Source organism: Stenella coeruleoalba, assembly GCF_951394435.1.
Source record: "Stenella coeruleoalba genome assembly, chromosome: 9".
Taxonomy (NCBI): Eukaryota; Metazoa; Chordata; class Mammalia; order Artiodactyla; family Delphinidae; genus Stenella; species Stenella coeruleoalba.
The window spans coordinates 83,293,187-83,308,953 of record NC_137155.1 but is presented as its reverse complement, the minus strand read 5'-3'; the positions used below and the strand labels follow the sequence as shown (position 1 = coordinate 83,308,953).

The following is a 15,767-nucleotide window of genomic DNA, read 5'->3' as shown; positions in this document are numbered from 1 at the left end:
GGTATTTGTGCTTCCACATTAGCTAGAAACACTTGTTTTTTTCCACACTTTCGAGCCCCTCCCCCCTCGAGCTCTCCGCAGCCGCCCACGCGCAGTCGGCAACCTGCCCCTCCCCCCTCGCGCCCCTCTACCCGCGCTGAAGCTGGCGTCAGCGGGCCCAGCGGAGAGCCCAAAGGACCTCGGCAGCCGGTGTCCCGCGTTGCCCTTGGCAACCAGAGTGGCGTCTCACTCTCCCTTGACCCCGCAATAAGAGAGTAAACAGGGCATCCATTGGCTGGCAGGAGAAGGCAGGCCAATCGGAGAAGAGGTTGTAGAGAGGCGGCTGAGCTGGATTGTGGGAGTAGGAAGCTAGGGTTAGAGGTTACCGGTGAGGCTAGAACCCCGAGCGTGGTCGGTTGGAGCAAATATGTCTGTCCGGAGGCACATTGGGAATCCTGAGGTGAGGGCCAGGTCCAGATCGGAGAATCGGAGGGGGCGGGCGTACCGGAAAAGGCTCCACGTGGGCAGGGAATACGTGGACTTCCGCCCTCCAGAAGGCGGGAAGCCGCGGCGTGAGGAGGGGTCTGGAGCGGGGAGGGAGGGGGAGGAGCGGGCCTGGGGGACTCCGAGCCCGGGCAGCCTGGCCACCATCCCGCACAGGCTTGCTGTATTTGTCGCTCAAAGGAGCGAAGTGCATGAAGACACAAGTCCCTTCCCTCAAAGGGCTTACAGTCTAGGAGTGGCAGTTACAAAATATAAGTAACATCTGGATGAAGCCCAAAACGCTAAAGGAACAGAATCAAAGGAGCCATCATTTCTGATTATTGGGGTACAGAAAGAGGAGGAATACGCAGACCAAGCCATTTGGAAAGGACGCAAAATATGACATTAGTTTTACCCTCTGCTCGATTAAGACGTTTTACTTTTTTGTCTGTTTCACCTCCAGTGCCCTGCTGCATATGTGGTCATTTCATCTCAACAAATGTTTACTGGATTCCTAAGGTGCAGGGAGTGCTAGAAATACAAAAAGATAAGACAAGGCCTTTTAGTCCTTTAACAAGTTCAGTCTAGTGAGGAAGACTTATAAACGAAATTTGAGTTCAATGTGGTTGGGAAACAGGATGTTAGGGGAGCACAGAAGAAAGCTAGGACTCAACCGAGGGAGTGAGAGAAGGGTCCTGGAGATGGTCTGAAATCCCAAGTTACTAACCAGGTGAAGAAGCATCCCAGGTAGAGAGAACATCTTGAGCCAAGTTTAGGAGCTGAGAACCATGAAAGTGGACAGTTCCTTGTAGAGAGGCAGGAGTCAAGTCTGGAAGGGCCTTCTGTACCTTGCCAGCATTCTTGGCCTTTACAGTGAACAGGAGTTGCAGCGTGTCTCATCTCAGGATGGATGCCTGTGAGCTTTGCTGAGAAAGTTGTGAGGTTGAGTTTAGGCTCTGTAGGGGAGTGCCATGATGGATTATAATGTCTACCGTGGATGTCGGGGGGGTATGTGTGGAGAGTAGTGGTTTGACCACTGTGTATTTATTTTGCCTGCTGGTCAGAATTTGAGAAGCATTGGAGTTTTAAGTAGCCGAGTTGCATGGTCAGATGTGCATTTTAGGCAGTGGTTGTAGCCACATTGTGGAGAATGGATTGAGGAGTCCAGAACTGGGGATAGGGAGATTGGTTAGGCGGTTATTATGATATGGACCTAAAGTAAGGCCATGGAACTAGGGACAGAGAGAAATACTTAGGGGATAAAATCATCATGACTTAATAATGAGCTTTGAGAAATGAGAGTGTGATGGATGACTTAGGTTTCCAGCTTGGGCTACTCATTGGTGCTGATGCCATTAATGAGATCAGAAATATGGGAGAAAAAAGAGGAATAATCTTAGGAGTGTAGGGGTAGAAGAGCTGGGTTGCCCTGTGCGGTTGTCCATTTGTGCTCTGGATAAAGATGTTCAGCTCACTCTCTTGTTTTCATGGGGCACAATTACTGGTAGTTTCTTGAGAAAGAGTGCATAAGAAATAAATATTTTAAATTTATGTCTATGACATTAGGCATGTCTAAAAATGTTATTATTCTACCTTCATATTTATTTCCCTGAGAGTTTGGTTAAGTATAGAATTCTTGGTTGGAAATCATCAGCATATTGAAAACATTGCATTGTGGTCTTCTACTGTTCAGTTTTTGTTGTGGAGAAGTTCAAAGCCATTGTGTTCCATTGTATGTGACTTGATTGTTCCTTTCTGGAAGCTTGTAGAATTTTCTGTGTCACCAGTGTTATGATGTTTCACAAAAAATTCCTTGTTATGTGTCTATTTTCACTTATCTTTGTGGGCGCCAGAAACTCATGTCCTTTCTATTCCGCAAAATTTTAAAAAATCATTTGTTGTTGACTTTCTTCCTCAATTTTCTCTATCCTCTCTTTCTTGAATTCATTATTCTGATGTTGCTTCTATATGACTGGTTCCCTAATTTTCTTAAATTTTATCTCCTGTTTTCCAGATCTTTGTCTTTTTGTTCTCTTTGAGAGATTTAACTCTATCTTCCAGTCCCTCTACTGAGTTTTTAATTTCTGCCATCACGTTTTTAATTCTTAAGAACTGTGTTTTGGACTCTGACGTCCTTTTAAAAAACCTTTATTTTGAAATAAATATAAATTCACAGGGAGTTGCAAAAATAGTACAAAGTGGCCCCATGTACCCTTCACCCAGTGACTATATTTTATGTAAATATAGTACAATATAAAAACCAGGAATCTGACATTTGTACAATGTGTGTATAGTTTGAGGCTATTTTATCACGTGTAGATTTGATATAATCAAGATTTGCAAGTGTGTCAATTTACAATCAAGATAGAGAACTATTCCTTCACCACAAATATCTCCCTCAGGCTACTCCCTACTAGTCACATCCACTTTCCTCCCCCTCACCATCCTAACCCGTGGCAACCATTAATGTGTCCTCTTATTTCTGTAATTTTGTCATTTTGAAAACGTTACATAAATGGAATCGTACAGTATGTGACCTTCTGAGACTGGCTTTTTTCACTCCAATAATGTCCTTAAGATGCATCCAAGTTGTTGCCTGTAGCAATAGTTCATTCCTTTTTATTGCTGATTAGTATTCTGTGGTATGGATGTATAACAGTTTGTTTAACCATTCAACTATTGTAGGATATTTTGGGTGTTTTCTGTTTGGGGCATTACAAATAGAGATTTGAACTTTGGGGTACAGTTCTTTGTATGGACATTAATTTTCATTTCTCTGGGATAGATGCCCAGGAGTGCAGTTGCTGTGTTGTATGGTAAGCTTGTATTTATTTTTAAAGAAACTGTCAAACCATTTTCCAGAGTGGCTATACCATTTTACATTCCCAGCACCAGTGTATGAGAGATCCAGTGTTTGCACATTCTTGGCAACATTTAGTACTGTAAATAATTTTTATTTTAGTTGTTTTAATAGGTGTGTAGTGACATCTCATCATGGTCTTAATTTGCATTTTCCTAGTTGATACTGAGGTTGAACATCTTGCATTTTCCCAACAGCATTTGCTCACTTTGTGTCTCTGTGTCACATTTTGGTAATTACCACAATATTTAAAACTGTTCAATTATTATTATATTTGATATGATGATCAGTGATCTTTGATGTTACTACTACGACTTGCTGAAAGCTCAGATGATGGTTAGCATATTTTAGTAAGAAAGTATTTTTTAATTAAGATACATATATATTTTTTTTAGACATAATGCTATTGCACACAATAGACTACAGTTTAGTATAAACATAACTTTTATATGCACTGGGAAACCAAAAGATTTGTGTGACTCAGTTTATCACAAAAATCACTTTATTGGGGTGGTCTGGAACAGAACCCACGATATATCTGAGATATGCCTGTATAAGTTTTTGTGTGGATATGTTCTCTAATGATAATTTTTTAAAATATGTTTTCTCCCTACATAGTCTCAGTTTCCTCCATATTGCTATTTTTCTTTTTGTTTTGTTGGTGATATTTTTATTAGTCAGCTTTGGACTGCCATTACAAAATACCACAGAATGGGTGACTTAAACTACAGAAATTCATTTCTCATAGTTTTGGAAGCTTGGAAGTCCAAGATCAAGGTGCTGGCTGATTTGGTTTCTGGTGAAAACTCTCTCCTGGCTTGTGGATGGCCACTTTCACGCTATGTGTTTGGATGACCTCTTCTTTCAGTGTGCACTTGAGGGAAGAGAATGAGCTCTTTGGTGTCTATTTTTGTAGGGACACTAATCCTATGGGATTTTGGCCACACCCTTATGACATCATTTAACCTTAATTACCTCCCAAAGAGGTGCAGTCCTATCTCAATACAGTCACATTGAGAGTTAGAGCTTCAACATACAAATTTGGAGGGGACATAATTCAGTCCATACATAAAATTGTTAATCTGTGTTTTTGAGTAGGAGACTTAAAAAGGTGATTGAGACCTCTGTATATTTGGGAGGAGTTTGCTGATGTGAGCTTAATTACCAGAAGATCTCAGAGGACCATGATTTGGGGACTCCCTTTCCCAAATCTGTATCTTCAGCTCTTTCCTCTCAGGCTGGTCATTTTCTCCAGAGAACTCCCCTCTCCTGAGAGTAAAGGCCTAGTTGAATTCCTGGAAGAATTAAGGTTAGGGGCTAAATTTCAACATTAGTATGCATCATTCACCTACTACCCCTATTTTCAGTAATGATATCCTTTCCCTGTATCTGGAGACACTCCCCAGTCCAGAAACCCTTTCCAGGGAATAAATATGTAGATACCTGCTATGGTGGGGGAAGGGCAATCACCTAGTGGCACAGAGGGAGAAGGTTTTGGAGATCCAGTAGCTTCTCATTCAGCCTTCAAGCAGTCTTGCTTATTTCAGTCACTCCTTTTACTCCCACTTCTGGAAGGTGCCTGGGGCTGCCAATTCCTGGGCCTTTCAAGAATTTTTCTTGGCTTTCCCTTCCATTTTCTTGAGTCCATCAAGTCATTTTCACTTGTTGATGTGCCTTCTAGACTTCAGAAATCACTTGTTATCACTTCTCCCACTCTTACTCTCTTTTTTTTTTGGACTTTGTGTCTGTAAAATAGTATCCTTTTAATGAGGTTTTACTGAGGTTTTGGAAGGAAGTGAAATTAGATGCATTTGTTCAATATGCTGTCTTCACCCAGTAGGCCATGACCTGTAATTATTTTATTTGCTTGTTTATTTTTGGCATACTTACAGGAAGATAAGATAGGACCTTGTCTGTACTGCGCCACTGCCTAGCACACAATAATTGTTCCTTAAATATTTGTTAAATGAGTAAATGAATATATCTGAGCTGGAAGAAGTCAAGGCTAGAGTTCACTATTTGGAAATTAGAAGCATGTAAATGGAATTAAACCTAAATGGCCGACAGAGAACCTGTAGATTAAGAAGATGGAATCCTGGGGAACACAGTGTTTAAGTGGCTGACAGAAGAATCATCCGTGTGTGATTGGAGCATTAGAGAGAGCCGTTACTGAAGCCAAGTGAAAGCTGAAGGTGGGACTATATAACAGTGTATGGAAAGGTCAGGTAAGTTAGAGACTGAAAAGCAGCCATTATATTTAGCAGTTAGGGGATCTCTGACATTGGCTCGCTCCTACGGGAGCCACAGTAGAATGATGGGGACAGTAGCCACACTGCACTGGATGGAGGAGTAAGTTGCAGTTACTCAGTGTAGTTTTTGTTTTTCTGTTTTCTCCCAAGGAGCTTAGCTAGAGGGACCTCCCTGGCAGTCCAGTGGTTAAGACTCCACGCTCCCACTGCAGGGGCATGGGTTCGATCCCTGGTGGGGGAACTAAGATCCCATTTGTCGTGCGGCACGGCCAAAAAAAAAAAAAACCAACGAGCTTAGCTAGGAAGTAAAAAGGGTGGGTTGGCGTTCCAATTATATATTGGTTTCTTATGAGTCTCCCCCATATTTAGTGGCTTAAAACAACAATAGTCATTTATTTATTATCGCTTACAGTTCTGGAGGTTGACTAGGCTCAGCTAGGCAATTACTTGGGCTCTCTCATGTGGTTTTGCAGACAGAAACTGGGTCTAGAGTTTCTAGGAAGATATAGTCTGTTGGCTGGGAACTCAGCTGGTGCTGTCAGCCGTATCACCTACAAATGGCCTTTTCCATGTGACTTGGCCTTCCTTGTAGCTTGAGCTGGGTTCCAAGAACAAGTGTCCCAAAAGAACCAGGTGGAAGCCGTATTGTCTTTTATGATCTAGACTCAGAAGTCGTATGGCATCACTTCCATCAGTCACAGGCCCGTCCAGATTCAAGGGGAGGGAACATAGGCCCCCACCCCTCATTGGGAGGAGTGTCAACATCACAGTGTGAGTGGTTGGGAAGTTCTGTTGTGGCCATCTTGAAAACTACAGTCAGCCCCAGGTGGTAGCTGCTGGCAGAGTAGGGGCTGCTGCACACGCAAACATGGGTCAAGGTTGGTGTTTGAGATCGGTAGGATTGGTCCAGATTAAAACTCCTATAAACAAAAATCTCTTTTAAAGTTGACACCTAGTCCCTTTATTTTATTGACGTCCTCTTTATACAAATGAGAGAAGTAGAGAAATTTTGAACAAAATATATAATGGAATTTTTTTTAGTCCTTAAATGTAAATCTTACTACATACATTACAATTTCAATGTGAACAGCCTTGTGAGTTCCATTTTAAAAGAAGTGGGAAGTCAGAAAAGCTCATTCATTTTTGAATGACTTGTGATTCAGACAATCTCCCTCATTTTTTAAGTGATTTTCCTTCAGAAAAATCCCACTGTTGACTTCTCATTCTTCTCCCTTTTCTACAACATCCATGTATTCACAAAGCCGGGTCTCACTTTGCATATATTAGTAATCTACCAAAATACTCCTTTGATTGTGTGGCTCATATCTCAGTGTTTTTGATATCTTCCATTGTCTTCAGGGCCTAGTCCAGACCCTCAGCCTAAATTCAGGGATCTCCACCTGGTGCCTACGTATCCATGTCCAACCTTACAGCACAGGATTCCATATACCCACCGTTCTTAAACGTTTTGGGGTTATAGACCCCTTTGAAAATTTGGTGAAAGTCAAGGACCCTTTCCCTAGAAAAATGTACATATACTCAAAGTTTTACATATAGTTTCATGGGACTCATGGACCTCCTAAAGCCCATCAGTGGACCCCGTATTCAGAACCCCTGCCTGAATGAGGCTGCACAGTAAAGTGTTTAAGAGTTCAAGCTCTAGAGCCAGACTGCCCAGTTTAATTCCAGGTTCTACCACTCTTACCAGCTAACCTCAGGAAGTCACTCCACCTCTCTATGCCTGCTTCCTAATATATAGAATGAGGATAATACTAGTATATACCTTATTGGTGGTTGTGAGGATTAAATGAGATAATGGAGAGAAATGCTTAGCTGAGTGCCTGACAACATAGTTAAGTGCTCAATAAATTTTAGCAGCAATTACCTTTATTGTTGTTGTTGTATCTTCTCCAGCAAATAGAACAATTTGCCATTCTTTAAACATGCTTTTAAAGTGGCCTTGCTATTATAATTTCCTCCACTTAGAATACTTTTTCCATCCCTTTTCCCCATCTTTTTTTTTTTTTTTTTTTTTTTTTGTGCGGTACGCGGGCCTCTCACTGTTGTGGCCTCTCCTGTTGTGGAGCACAGGCTCCCAATGCACAGGCTCAGCGGCCATGGCTCATGGGCCCAGCCACTCCGCAGCATGTGGGATCTTCCCGGACCAGGGCACGAACCCGTGTCCCCTGCATCAGCAGGTGGACTCTCAACCACTGCGCCACCAGGGAAGCCCGCTTTTCCCCATCTTTTTATCCACAGAAGCTCAACCCTTAAAACAGCTCCAGTGCCACTTCTTCCATGCAGTCTCCCTTATCACCCGCAGTGTGAGAGCTATCTTTTTGTTTCAGGTTCCTCGAGCCCTCGATGTCTGTGCTGTCCACGGGGCACTAGCACGCACACTGCGTGTTGCTCAGCTCTCAGAACCATTTCCATCCATTTGGTGTACTTATTGTTCTCACACTGGTGCAAGGCCTTGTAGCAGGTACAGAGGTAGAGCCTCTGTCCCAAGTGTAGGCAGTGAGGAGTGTTAATGGTACAAAGTGCTGTGACAATCCAGGCAGGGAAGAGATTTCTATCTGACTGGGCCCCCCAGAGGAGGAATCTTCCCGGAAGATGTGTTTGTGCTGGGTCTTAAAAGCCAACCAGAGGTTAAGGAGCAGGGATGGGGTGGGTAAACAGAGAGGGCATTATCTTTTGACCCTCCCTAGAGATGTAAGCCCCCAAAGGGCTTCTGTCGTTTTTGGTTGCTTTCAAAGAGCCTGTATGAGTACCACAAACATCAACTTTCTTAGCTTTCTCCCTTCTCTTGTTGAACTTCATTATGACCACCTATCTTATTACATTATCTTAAATATACGTCCAAAGCTGCACCTTCCACCTGGGCTCTGGGCCTCATCCTTTCCCGCTCCCTTGTTTTCATACCTGCTTGCTTCATTTTCAACCTCTTATCCAGCCCATTAGCTTATAAACATCCTCAAATCTCTCCTTTCTTCAAACAACAAAAACTATTCCTTAGCAACTCTGAAGGGGGAAAAAAAGACCATCTGGCTACTATCCTCCCTTCTCATAACACTCAACCTGCTGTTTTTGCTTCTGCTCCTGTCAATTTACTGTAACTGCATCCAGCAGGGTCATCAGCAGTGTCCTGGTGTGTTCAATCCAAATTCACTTTTCTGTTTTCTCTTCCCTGACCTGCATTCTTGTTCGCTTGTTCATATTTGACCTCTTGTTCTCTGACTTGACAGCATTGATCACTGTTGACCATTTTCTTCTTCCTGAAACTCTTCTTCTTTAATTCTCATGACCCACTTTCTTCTGGCCTCTTGCAAGTTTCACCCACAGTTTTTTTCTCCACCTGAAGGTAAATGTTGGTTTTTTTTTTTTTCTCAGCCTATACACTCTCCAGTGGTGATTGTGTACATTCCCATGGCTTCCCCCAAATCTTGTTTTTTCTAGTCCAGAAATCTCTCCTGATCTCCAGACCCCCCAGATAGCCAGCTTACCACTTCCGTTTTGGATAACCCACAGATACCTTATATTCAAAATGCCCCAAACAGAACACATCGTGTTTTTCAATATATGCTTCCTCCGTAGTCCCTTTTTTGGGGAATGGTATCACTGTCCTTCCCCTGTTACACTAGTCAGTTTTAAAGATTTTATATCTTAAAGACTTCTTAAAACTGTCTCCCTCTCCTCATCTCTACTGCTGCTTTCTTAGGACCACAGATCCTCCGAGCACAACCTCTTACCTGGTCTTTGCGCCTCCATTCTTGACTATGATCCTATTAGTTCTCCAGAGTGCTGCCAGAGTGATCTGGAAATAGGTGGAAATAGAATCTGGAAATAGATGGAAATAGAATCCCATCCCTTCTCCCTAACCTTCTTCAGTGACTCCCATCATCTACACCAGGGTTCCTCAGCTTCAGCACTATTGACATTTGGGGTCAGCTAATTCTTTTTCGGGGTTGGGGGTCTTCCTGACATTGTAGAATGTTTAGCAGCATCCCTGGCCTCTACTTACTTGATGGTAGCACACCCACCACCCAGTTCTGACAACCTAAAATGTCTCCAGACATTGACAGGTGACCCCATGAGTTGGGGGAGCAAAATTGCCTCTGTTTGATCTTCAGGATAAAATCTAGGTTTCTTAGCATGGATACAAGGCCCTTTGTGTTCTTCCCCTGCCTGCCTCTTCAGCCTCATTTGACCCCATATTGCCCGCTATCCTCCACTCCAGGTCTATCAGTTACCAGGAACCCTGTAGCTCCCACCCACCACTCCTTTAACTTGACTAACTTTCTCAGCCCTTGGATTTCAGCTCAGAAGTCACCCCTCAGGAAATAGTTCCTGACTCTTTTAATCTGGATTAGGTGCCAATCTTACATGCTCCTGTTGCACCCCCTGCTTCCCTCTGCTTGTTCATCATGCAGTGTGACGTCTGTTCACTTGTCTCTCTTCCCAGCATCAGCGAGAGCTGGATGGGAAGGACTGTGTTTTGTTACCTCTGTGTCCTTAGCACGGTGGCTTACTCCTAGTAGGCATCCAGTAAATGTCGACTGAATGAATTGTTGGTGCTCAATAAGGCTTTGTTGAATGAATGAATAGTCCTCCTTGAAACAGCTGCTTTTCTCAGCTCTTTCACTTTCCACCATTCCATCCTGTTTATGTAATTGAAAAAAAGCTAGTTGGTCAGTAGGTCAAGAAACAGTCACCCCCAAAGCAAGGATTTTAAGGAAAAAAGTCTGGCAGTTCCATAAACTCTGTGGTGCACTGCGTAGAGTGGAACACAAATAGTTTTACGTTATGGTTGGTACCAGAAAGTCAGGAACAAGAATTTGGACCAAAATGGGAAAATGGGAAAGAAACACTACATTTTTGTACTGTAGCATATGGATTTCTCATTAGTCTATGTAAGGGAAAACCGGGGGTGGGAAGGGCTCAGTGACTGCAGCTGTCCACACTCTCTCCCCCCATCATTCTGCTGCCACCACACCTGGTCCCCAGAGACACCCTCACTTCTTAGCTATGTTGGCTGAGGTATGGACAAATCCCCTTGGTTCAGCAGAGACTAGCCTGGAATCTTTCAAAGGAGCTTTGCTAGGAAACTAGTGGGAAAAACAAAACAAAAGTAAAAACAGGAAACAGCATATAGAAATTATAAAAATACAGAGAGGAGTTATAAAAATACAAAGGAAGGAAGGAAAATGACAGAGAAAAAAGAAAATCCCTTAGCTTAAGATAACTAAGTTCCAGTTTTAGCTTTCCTAAATTTACCAGGCACATGTTTTCCCCTGGGTTTTTTGTTTCTGTTTTGTTTTGCCACAATATTGCCTCCCTCTGAAGAACTCATCCTACAGTCCTCCTTTTCAGTCTTTGACTATTTTCCTTTTCTCACTTAAGAATCTTCTCTTTCTTCCTCTAAGAGGGAGTTGGAATTGGCATTGGTCACTTTCTCTTACCGATGGCGGGTTGCTGATTAGAAGGAGAAAGGAGCTTTCCAGCCTTTCTCTGAGGATAAAGTAGCTCAGGGGTTCTACTTCTGAGGACCAATGCTAAGCGTCCATGAAAAAGGTTTTACTTGCCTGGGGTGAAATGAAAAACACAGACGATATCAATGAGTTTTTTAGTAGCACTAAAGGACTGACCTTTTTATTCTGGGTTTTTTTTTTTTCTTTCTTACTTTTTAAGTATTAAAATAGCAGACGGTAGTTGTGAGGTTTTGCTTTGTTTTTGATGTCCTTGTCAAAATTAAATGTTGATAATTCTCTGTAGGTACCCCAGTTTTTAAAAATTCTTCCTGGTCTCTGAAGTCCAGAACTCTGACCAATAGATAATTCTGTAAGACATTGAAATGTACCCTATTTTTTTTTTTATGCTTTGTGGGTCATTTGAAAAGGTATTTTAATATATAAATTTATTTTTCAATCCTCCAACAGGACGTGCTGTAGTTAACTATGTTTTCAAGGGCAAGTGACACAGGTTATAAAGTTTGACGTTCTGTTCTAAGGAACTATGTAGTTGCTGTAATATAATCCTCATTCTAGATATTCATTTATTGGTTGAATATCAATAAATGTGCCCACCATGTGCTAGGTACTGGGTGAAAACAAATTTGAGTAAGTTATTGTCCCTGCCTTCAAGGAAATTCTAGACTAGGCAAGAAGGTCGAGGTGTGAACAATAGTACAAGGTGTCAGTACTCTAGGAACCAGAGAGAAAGTACCTAATTCCACCTTGGACAGCTTTATAGAGGAAGTGAAGTGTTACCCATGGACAAGTTGAGGAAAGGCATTCTAGGCAGACATTTGCTATGACTGGAACCTGAGTGAGTGTGGCAAATTTCGGGAACATTTGGGCAGCTTCAACTTGGGAACATGTGGGAGAGTGGCAGAAGATGAAGTGAAGCTGGAAGGGTATTGCCCAGTTTTAATTTCCTTTTCCACAGCTACCAGTTACTGAACATATACTTTTCATACTTGTAGTCCAGAAAAAAGCCTGAGCAATAAAACTGTATTTTGTAATGTTTTTATTCATTAGCCTTCCCTCACTTAATGCCTTTTGAAAATGCCACTGAAATTTAATATGGGTAAATGCCTGGTACTTGGATTCAGAGTTTACTCCCAGAGCGTAGGACAGGGGAGACCTGACATAGCATTTTGCTGACCATAAACTTTCCTTGAGCCCATGATACGCCCCAGCTGCCCCGAGAGCAGATGCCGTCGTGGTGACTTCTGTGGAGCGTCAGACTCAAGGCAAGCAGCGGGTCCTGGCCTGGCAACATCTGGGCACTGTGCTCAGGTCTGCGTGCCACTTTTTAGGGCATGTGTGGATAAAATCTAGAGCGTATCTGAGAAGATGGCCTACAAACCATCATATAAAGAGTAAAATTAAAAAGAACAAGAGAGCTGCCTTTAGTTATTTTAATGGATTGCTTGAGGCAGGATGGAATGGCTTATTCTGGGTTGTACCAGTGGACTGGATGGAAATTAGATCAATTTTGACTCAGTGTTGGAAATAATTTTTAAGAGCTTTTTTTCCTAATTACATAGCGCTATGAGATTATTTTGACAAAATATGGAAATGTTTTGACAGAAACATGATAACCATCTTCACCTGTGGAGATACTGTAGTGTGAAGTGTCCTATTTGAAGGAACGGTTGGCCCTCTAGAGCTCCTTCCATCTTTAAATTCAATGAAATTTTAGCATTTGTTCTAATTTTTAAAGTATCTTATCTCTTTTCCAACTTTGCCACCCTTACCCTTACATTAACCCAATTATTTGTGAATTTTATTATTTTTTAGTATCTGACCAAGAGGATACCACAAAACCCAAGGTATCAGCATGTCAAGTCAAGACTAGACACTGGTAAGTAAAGACTAGAAAATAAAAACTTAAAAAAAATCTAATAGCCGATTATTGACAAAAAACAGCATGTCATGCCTGGTATGAATCACAGCTAAAAGTTTCTTACTGTCTGGGCTGATGTTTTTCTGAGCTCAGGACTTATCTTTGAAAGCTGTTTTTCAGATTATCATTAAAAATCTCCATTCACATAATTGAGCTTACTATAAATTGAGAAACTGATAAAAACAGTATTTAATAAGTTCCAGGACTGAGGCTAATAAGTTCCAGGACGTCAGCCTCTATCTTGGAACACCTTAAGTATCTTCCTTAAAACTGGGATCAATAGATTATACTTGTGCATGTTTGTTCAATTCCATATTTGCACAGTGCAACTACATGCAAATTTATGGGCTACAGGACATGTAAAGATGAGTGTGAATTGTGATTTTTGTAATCAAAGAGCTTAGATTCAAGTGGAGTCAGACAGACTTGAATGAGTAACTAAAATACCAGGCAAAATTAAATTAGTGCTGCAATTCAGGTAAAATGAAATTTAAGAGTGCATTACTGCTTATTTCCATGCTGTTGACATTTTTCAGTGTGATGATGAAAACCACTCCCCAGATCCCTGGTGGATTTTCAGTCTTGTGAGATTTTGGTTGGTTGTTTAGTTTTTTTCAACATCTTAAAGTCTGCTGTGGAAAATCCATCCTATTAAGATGGTTTTGCTAGTGGATAGGGGTACCACATGCCTTTAGCAATACTGAATTTTCTACCAGTAACCTCAAGACAACGGAGAAAATAAACTGGGGTGTTGACTTTGTTTAAATCTCATTCATTTTGTCTTTCTCTTTCCCCAGTCTCCTTCAAAATTACTGTCTTCTGTTATGCATGTTTTCCCAAATAAAATAGACTTAAATTAAATGTTTTAAATGAACCACATTTGCAGATACTATTTCTTGGGACCTTTATTTCAAACATTTTTGTGCTGTACAGATATTTATCCTTGCAAATATCCTGTTTGATAGGAGGTAAAAAATGTTATCTCTGTCTTTGAGGAGGAGGAAATTTTAGTCCAGAGATTATGTGATTTACCTGAAGTTCAGTAAAGGAGATAGAACTAGGATTTGTGTGCAGGATGAGGAAGTTGATGTTGGAGACCTGGTGTGACGTCCTGGGTACTCTCACTTCGGCCACATTGTCCCAGTGCTTCCTCCAGCCTCATTTCTTCTATCACAAATGTCTTCAGCTCCTGCCTCTCTGTCTATCTGCCTTTATTAGCAATTGTGACCCACCTTTCTGGAATAAGTTATTCTGCGAGGGAAGTACTTTGATTAAAAATACCATATTTTCTCTGAGCAGTACGGACAACGTTTTAAAGACTGCTTAATGCATTTCTTTTGGAACCTTCTTAAAATTAAAATTTGTAAGAGCTGAAGTCTTTTTCAGATAAATAGATTTGTCTATAGCTTCATTTTTTTTTTTTCCTGGAAGTTGAATTTTGTGAATGAAAACTGATTTCTTTCCCTTCAATTCCTCAGTTCATAACCAAAGTTTGACTCAATAATGGTGGTACCTGAAATTAATTTCAATATTTTGGAAATTGAGATATTTCTATCTGCTTTTTATAATACAAAATAATTGCCTATCTCCTTTTATATTTTGAGGTTTTTAATCTAGTATTTTTTCTAATTAAACTTTTTATTTTGAGGTAATTGTAGATTCACATGGAATTGTAAGAAATAAAACAGAGATTCCTTGTACCCTTTACTCAGTTTCCTATAGTAACATCTTGCAAAACTGAGCTGCGCTATCCCAACCATGATATTGACATTGATAAATACAGTCTGGCTACAGAACATTTCCATGACCACAAGGATCCCTCATATCCACTTTCCACCCTCACCTGTGCCTTAACCCATGGCTACCACTAATCTGTTCTCCATTTCTATAGTTTTGTCTTTCACAAATGCTATATAAATGGAATCATACGATATATAAGTTTTGGGATTGGATTTTTCCGTCAGCAAATTCTCTGGAGATTCTTCCAGGTTGTTGCACGTATTAGTAGTTCATTCCTTTTTATTCCTGAGTAGTATTCCATGGTGCATTCCATACATGCACCACAGTTTAACCATTTTCCTATTGAAGGACATTTGAATTGTTTCCCCTTTTTGATTATCACACGTAAAGGTGCTGTAAACATTTGTGTACAGATTTTTGTGTGAAAATAAGTCTTCATTTCTCTGGGATTAGTGCCCAGAAGTGCAATTTCTAGATTGTATGGCAGTTGCATTTGTAGTTTTTTAAGAAGCTGCCAAACTGTTTTCCAGAGTGGCTGGACCATTTTACATTCCCACCAGCAGTGTATGAGTGATCCAGTTTCTCCACATCCTCACCAGCATTTGGTGGTGTTGCCATTTTTAATTTTAGCCATTCCGATAGGTGTGTAGTAGCATATTATTGCCCTTGTGATTTGCATTTCCCTAATGACTTATGACGTTGAATATCTCTTCCTGTGCTTATTTGCCATTTGTGTATCTGTATACCTTCTTCAGTGAAATGTCTGTTCATGTTTTTTGCCTGTGTTCCAATTGGATTGTTCGCTTTTTAATTGTTGAATTTTGAGTGTTCTTTACATATCCTACCTACTAGTCCTTTGTTGGATACATGGTTTGCAAATAGTTTCTGCCAGTTTGTAGCCTGTCTTTTCATCCTCCTAACAGGGTCTTTCAAGGAGCAAAAGTTTTCAATTTGGGTGAAGTCCAGTATAGCAGTGTTTCCTTTTATGGATCATGCTTTTGTTGTCAAGTCTAAGAACTCTTTGCCTAGCCTAGGTATCAAAGATTTTC

The 15,767-nt window shown here is 41.1% G+C and overlaps 1 protein-coding gene across 2 annotated transcripts in view; it reads left to right on the top strand.

The window, feature by feature from the left end:
• The first annotated feature begins 388 nt into the window (after positions 1 to 388).
• Positions 389 to 15,767, top strand: part of CEP41 (centrosomal protein 41) — a 43,760-nt gene continuing 28,381 nt past the window's right edge. For both annotated transcript variants that reach the window (XM_079932022.1, XM_079932023.1), the window contains exons 1-2: positions 389 to 439; positions 12,873 to 12,936. In XM_079932022.1, the coding sequence (XP_079788148.1) occupies positions 407 to 439; positions 12,873 to 12,936 (97 nt within the window). In that variant the 5' untranslated portion in view covers positions 389 to 406. The remainder of the gene's footprint in view (positions 440 to 12,872; positions 12,937 to 15,767) is intronic.